The 6947-nt window shown below is 47.8% G+C and overlaps 1 protein-coding gene across 1 annotated transcript; it reads right to left on the bottom strand.

The window, feature by feature from the left end:
- Positions 1-1883: 1883 nt before the first annotated feature.
- LOC123254339 (cytochrome P450 2F2-like) lies at positions 1884-6578 on the bottom strand (the record flags this gene model as incomplete). Its single annotated transcript, XM_044683380.1, has 5 exons — positions 1884-2573; positions 2923-3064; positions 3543-3730; positions 5976-6117; positions 6402-6578. Coding segments are annotated over 5 exons (831 nt in total), but the record flags the coding sequence as incomplete, so codon positions are not given.
- Positions 6579-6947: the final 369 nt, after the last annotated feature.

The following is a 6947-nucleotide window of genomic DNA, read 5'->3' as shown; positions in this document are numbered from 1 at the left end:
CTCTCTCTCTCCCCCCTCTATCTTTCTCCCTCCCCCTCTCCTTCCTTCTTTTTCTCTCTCCCTCTCTCTCTTCCTCCCCCCTCCCCACCCAAATGTGTCTCTATGTCTCTGTTACTCTCTTCCTTCCTGTCTTGTCACTTACTTCAGACTTTCTCTTTCTGTCTCTCCCAACTAGAGCCTAGATGCCCTTTGAGGACTTTCAGTAAGATTCAAGGCGGTTGGGAGGTGGGAATAGGGGAGGGGAACCGGATGACGTCTCGTCTCTCTTTAGAGAGACACCAGGGCGAGAGAAGTGATGTGGACGAGCTGGCCCATGCCAGTCAAATCTTCCTTCTGAAATAAAGCCCAAGGCTAGATGGACGACATGACGATTTTTATTTTTGCCCAAGCAGGAATTGCCACTGACCAATACCAGGTCTCTGCTGCATCCCTCTCGGCTGGCTCTTGTCTTTGACTCAAGCTCAGGGACCAGGATGCTGAAGATGATCTTAAATCAGAGATACCAACTCCCAGAGGGACTGAAGGATGGGGGCTGGGGGTGTGGAGTCCGAGTGGCCAAGGGAGGACCCCAGTCTGGGCAGGGAGGTTCAGAGAAAGGAAGGGGGCAGTAGAGGGGTAGAAAGGCTGTCCCCGAAACAGACACTCCCAAGCTGGGCTAGTGTTCAGACTGGTTGGTTGAGTCGCCATTCCCAGGAACATGTGGAAGGGCGGCGGGGAGGAGAGGTGTTGGAACAATAAATTCATCCTGGCAAATTCCTAGTCCAGGTGTCTCCTCTGCCTCTCTCCCCTCTAAGATGTGGGGCCTTTGGGCAGCAGGGCTGGAGGCTCATCTGGTTTTGAGGAAGTCCTTTATATTGTCCGACTCTGTTTACCTTGCTACAAGGAGACATGCTAGGAAAAGGGTACATAGCAAATGATGGGGATCCTTGAAACGGGCTGGGACTAGGTGTTCCCCTTGAATCCCTCGATGGGGTGCAGGGCAAGGCAGGCTACAGGGGAGGAAAGATCGTTGGGTTAAATGTCTTTGATCTACCTCCTCTGGTAGGGGAGGGGAAGTGGAACTCAATTTGGAGGCATTAGTAGGGTTGGGCGAGATGTTTCTTGAGTCTTCTGAGCCTCCTCGATTCCACCCTTGGAGCTTCCCAACGATCCACTCACCCTTAGGTTCTCCTCCCAGCCCATGGTCACCCCTCTGTCCTATCTGGGTTGGGCTGGACTGAAAAGTGGAGAGTGGAGAGCTTGGGTTTCCGGGTCCCAATGTGAGTAAGAAAGCCCCTTGGCTTTCAGTGGTTCTGGTTCCTAGAAGGAGGGCTTCCGGCTAGAGGGGAAGGATTGGTTCAGCAGAAACTTGGGGGGTTGAGAGATTGGCCCACAGTAATGGGAATTTCTAAGTGAGTCTCTTGATCTGAGGGGAAGTTCCTGAGGGAAATAACCGGGTTTAGGTATCTAGGATAACTTGGGAATCTTCACAGTGTTAGGAACCATTGGGGTTAAGGGAAACCAAGTCTAAAGGAGCCCAGATTCCTGCGGGAATTAAGAGTCTCACAGTGAGTGGAGGAGGTCCCAGAGGAAATGGGGCTTCCAGGGTGATTTCTACAATGTTAGGGATCCTCGGTATCCTCTGAGGTACCCAGGGTGACTGGAGGGGTGAAAATCTCCATAATGAAGAAGATTCTTAGGGATAAAGGGGGCAATAAAAAGTTAATGGGGGGCAGCTGGGTAGCTCAGTGGATTGAGAGCCAGGCCTAGAGACAGGAGGTCCTGAGTTCAAATCCGGCCTCAGACACTTCCCAGCTGTGTGACCCTGGGCAAGTCACTTGACCCCCATTGCCTACCCTTACCACTCTTCCACCTATAAGTCAATACACAGAAGTTAAGGGTTTAAAATTAAAAAAAAAAGTTAATGGGGCACAGATTCTTGGGGTAAATTGGGTTCCCAATGTTTTTGGCCTGGAGGGTCATGGGGAACTGAGATCCCAAGAGATGATGAGGAGTTCTAGATTCTGGGAAATGAAGGAGAATCCATAGATCAGTGATGACAAACCTATGGCATGGGTGCCAAAGATGGCACACAGAGCACTCTCTGTGGGCACATGGCTGCCCCCCCACTTCAGTACTACAAAGGCAGAGGGACCTGGGCACAGCTGCTTCTTTCCCCCTCTCCACCGTGCCTGATGACATTTTTTTACATTACCCACCCCTCTGCCCAGCAGCCCAATGGGAGCCCTTTCTCCCTCCTCTGTGTGGGATAAGCGGGGGCAGAGCACACCTGATGCTCGATGGGGAGAAGGGCACAGCATGATGTCTCGGGGGAATGGGGGTGGGGCCCAGCACTCCATCTCTAAAAGGTTTGCCATCACTGTCATAGCTAAAGAGGCCCAGGATCCCACATCAGTGGGGCAGCAGGCGGAGTTTGTAAGGTCTGGGTAGACTGCCCAAACCCTGAGATTCAGGGGATAAGTCTAGGGCATCCCTGGGGCCATCCAGGCTTAGAGAGAAGCGTTGCAGGAGGCTTGTGAGAAAAATGAAGAGCTCAGTGAGGGCCAGGCCTTCTCCCAGACATAGCCGCTTCCCTGGGGAGAGAAGAAAAGGACACTAAGGGACAAGGGACAGAGAGAGAGAGGAAAGAGGCAGGGATTAAGAGTGAAGACAGAAAGCAGGGGTTGAGGAGCAGGGGCAGAGAGATAGGAGAGGCCAGGGAACAGAATGAGAGTCACAGGATCTGAGGGGAGATTCAGAGAGCATCTACTCTCTATGGCAGACACAGAGAAGACTCTTTAAGACTGGAAAGTGAGAAAGGGACGCATAGAGGAGAGACTGAGGAACAAAGATAGGGAGACAGGGACTGAGAGCAAGAGACAGAGAGGAGAGGCTGAGGGACAGTGGAGGAGGAGAGAGGAATACATAGATGCAGCTACAAACCTGCTGAGAAGGCCAGAAAGGCGTCGTTCTTCTTAAACTTTCCTTCTTTATCCAGAAAGTGTCCAGGATCAAACTTCTCTGGATCTTTGAACTGTGTGTGGTCAAAGTGGGCTGTGCATAGCAGGGGGATGATATTCAAATCCTGAAAGGTCAGAGGATGAGAGAGGGAGAACTCAGAGATATGGTCTGAGAAGCTCTGGAGAGCCACCACAGCACAGGGAAAGGTGGTCAGACTCTGAGATGGCCAAGGTGGATTAGCAGTGTGGTGTGATGGAAATCAAGGAATGGACTTGGAGTTAAAAAACCTAGGGTTCAAATCTCAGTTGCATCATTCACTAATGGTTGTGTGACTTTGGGCAAATCTCTTACTCTCTGAGCCTCAGTTTATTTCTCTGTAAAAAAATAAAGGAAAGAGGCAAGGCTAGATGATGTCTAAGGGTTCGTCTAGTCCTAGCTTTCTCCAACTTTGTATTGGCATCATGGAATATTGAGATGTCATAGGCACAGCAGAATGGGCAAAGTCATGGGAGATGGGGAGTAGGGTGATAGACTCTGAGCAAGGACTCCTGGGGTCAGTTTTTGGGTTGAGACAGAGCCCCCTTCCCACACTGAGTCCCTACCTTGGGGAGATGGTAGCCACGGAATGTGGTGGCCCGAGTGACCGTGTGAGGAACTGACATCGGGACAATGTCTGCAAAACGCTGAATCTCATGGATGACAGCATCCATGTAGGGCATCTTGACCCGGTCCTCCATGGTGGGAGGACGATTTGGCCCAATTACTTCATCGATTTCCTTGTGGAGTCGGGCTAGGAAGGTATGAAAAGAGGACATGAGCAGAAGAATCCACTCTTTTTTTTCTAGATTTTACTTCTTACAGGCTCAGCAAAAATCTACCTTCTCACCCTCTAACACCACCTCTGCCCTGATTCTAGTTGAGAAGAAAAGAAAAAGAAAATCCATTAAACCAAATATACTTCCCTTCTGACCATTCCCCCCCCCCCCAAAAAAAAATCTCATTCTGCCTTCTGAGTCCTTCATCTCTCTATCAGGGAGTGGGTAACATGTTTCATCATTAGTCCTCTGGAATCGTGGCTAGTCATTATGTCTACCAGAATGCCTAATTCTTTCAAGGTTGTTGTATCATCCACTCCTAATATCAACATAGAACTTGGGGCCTGGGCCATTGAGATGGACTTGGGGATCCACATCAGAGAACTAGAGATTTCCCAGGCCTTTTGCTTGGGGAGGTTGTGGTGAGATGGAGTGACGTTAGACCACCAGCAGGACTGGAGGACCTGAGTTCAGACCCTACCTCTGATACACTACCTTGGGAAAGTTATTTGACTTTCTTAACTCTTCAGTTTACTCATCTGTAAAATAAAAGGGTTCTAATTAAATAGTCCCTTTCCAGCTCTATGCCTGTGATCCTATGATTGTCCAGCAGATGGAGATACATATATGTCCAGAAGTTTTCCTCTGGAAAGTTTAGGTGTTTAAATCAACTTTGCAAGTGTGAGATGGGGAAGGCCAAAAATTTGTTGGAAAAAGATCTGGGGATTTCAATGAACTGGAAACCTAATATGAGTCAGTGAGGTAATATGACAGAAAGAAAAGCTAACAGGCTGCATTAAAGCCAGGTAGTGAGGAGTGCCAAATACATGCCAAATGCCATATAAGCATTTGACTCTAAAGTAGCCTGGAGAAGAGAAGACTCAGGGAAGCATGATAGGCCTCTTTGAATATTTGAAAGGCTATCATGTGAAGAGACGTATTCCATTGCCCCAGAGGTAGAACAAGGATATAGTTCCTCATAATATATAGCATGGATACAGGTTTGCAAAGGGCTTTATATTTATTATCTCATCTTTTCCTCACAACAGCCCATCCTACAAAGTAAGAGTTATTATTATGCCCATTTTACAATTGAGGAAACTGAGATAAGCAGGTGAGTGACTTGCCTAGGGTCATATAGCTTGTTAAGGTCTGAGGAAAGATTTTAACTTGTCTTTCTGTCTCCAAACTCAGCACAGCACCATCTAACAGTCTATATTTACTTTTAAAAACCTTACACTTTGTTTTTAATTACCCATAGAAACAGTTTTTGACAATTGTTTTCTGCCATTTTATGATTCAGATACTTTCCCTCCCTCAGCAAATAGCCTGGTATAGGTTATACCAGTGCTTTCATGCAATCCATATTTCCATATTACTTAATATTTTGACAAGACACATATTCTACATACAATAAAAAACTCATGAAGGAAATAAAGTAAAAGATGGCATGCTTTGATCTGTAATCAGACTCCAACAGTTCTTCCTTTCTGCTTATATTTAGTACAGCTCTACTTCATACCCTCACCATCTCTCACCTGGAGGGTTACTACTGTAGTAACTGCCTAAATGGTCTTTCTGCTTCATTCTGCCCCTTCCCCTTCCAATCCACCCTCCTCTCAGCTGCCAAGGTGATTTTCCTAAAATGCAGGTTTTATGCTCAATGAATTTCTATGGCTCCCTATTGCCTCTAGGATCAAATATGAAACCCTCTGTGCCATTTAGAGCTCTTTATAACCTGGCCCCTTCTAACTTTTCCAAACATACTCCTGGCTCCCTTCCACAAACTCCAGGATGCAGTTATCCTGACCTATTTGAAGTTCCTTGAACACAACTCTCCATCCCCAGTCTTTGGACTGGATGTCCCCTCTGCCTGGAATGTTCTGCCCTCTCATTCCTACCTACTGACTTCCTGGGCTTCCTTCAGGGCTCAACTCCAATCCCACCTTCTATAGGACCCCTTTCCAGGACCATCAGCCACTAATGTCTTCCCTGTTCAGATTTCCTTCCATCTATTGTGGAGAGACTTTATCCGACTCTGATCACCCATAAATTGCCTCCCTCATTAGAATGTACCCTCCTTGAGAGCAGGGACTGTTTTTGTGCCCTTCTTTGATATTTCCAGCATGTAGCACAGTGCCTGACACATCAATGACATTGGATTTGCTTTTGCTGCTACTAAGCCACCATCTTGGTGTTGGATTTGGCAAGATTTCTCACCTTCCACATCAGGGTGTTTGAGAAGGATGAGGAGTCCATAGCGAATAGTGGAGCTCACCGTCTCTGTCCCTGCGAAGAACAGATTCACTGCTGTCTTAGAAAGAGTCTGAGAATTGAAGTGGCTCTGGGGGTTATTCTTCTCCTGAAGGAGGGAAATGCAGGTTGAACTTGGAGACCAGAGGGCTTTGGACCAGGTGGTGGGCTCTCTCATAATGGGTGGGACTCTTCTAAGGGGTTGGGCTCTTTCTTTAGGAGGAGCGAACTGATTTTGGAGGCAGCCCTGTCTCTGTGGTGCCTGATCCCTCTCCAAGGGGTGGACTTGGTCTCTGGTAGATGAGCTCCCTCTCCAAGACGGTGAGCCCTGTTTCTTGTGTACATGGAGGAAAGGGTCTAGGGTGGGGAGAAGGCACAGGGCTTGCGTATTACTTGCTCCATCTTGATCAGAAAGCAGTCAATGTAGTCCCGAGGATGGGCTGGATCCAGGGAGCTCCGATTTTGAGCCACACGATTGTTGACAAAGGCCTCTAGCTTCAGGTAGTTACGGAAAATCTGGTGGTGTGGCCCTGGGAGAAAGCTCATGATCTTTGGAAATATGAAGAGGAGCTGTGGGGTACAGAAAAAAAATGGGCTTAAGGATGTAAACAGAGGGAGATCAGGGTCTTGGGAGGAGAGTAAGAGGAGGAAAATGATCTGGGAGGGAAGGAAAGGGAAAGGGAGCTGAGAAGAATGCTTTCTGTCTCAGAGAAGGGGCCTTGAAGGAAGTCATAGGGCTCCTTCAAAAGCCATGTCTCTATTCCCTGTGACAAAGGTTGGGAGGAGATACTGGAGGCAAGGAAGTGATCAGATTTTTTCGTCTGTTGTCTGAACTACTTAACAAAGCAAGTGATTTCTAAATAGGTGAATTGAGGTTTATTTTTTTGCAAAGGGGTTTGCTTCCCCCCTCCCCAAATGAAAGTTGGTCTATAAACATAA

This window comes from Gracilinanus agilis, unplaced genomic scaffold (genome assembly GCF_016433145.1).
Source record: "Gracilinanus agilis isolate LMUSP501 unplaced genomic scaffold, AgileGrace unplaced_scaffold20104, whole genome shotgun sequence".
In the NCBI taxonomy this organism is placed as follows: domain Eukaryota; kingdom Metazoa; phylum Chordata; class Mammalia; order Didelphimorphia; family Didelphidae; genus Gracilinanus; species Gracilinanus agilis.
Note: the sequence above shows the minus strand (reverse complement) of the source record. Positions and strands in the feature narration are given on the sequence as shown.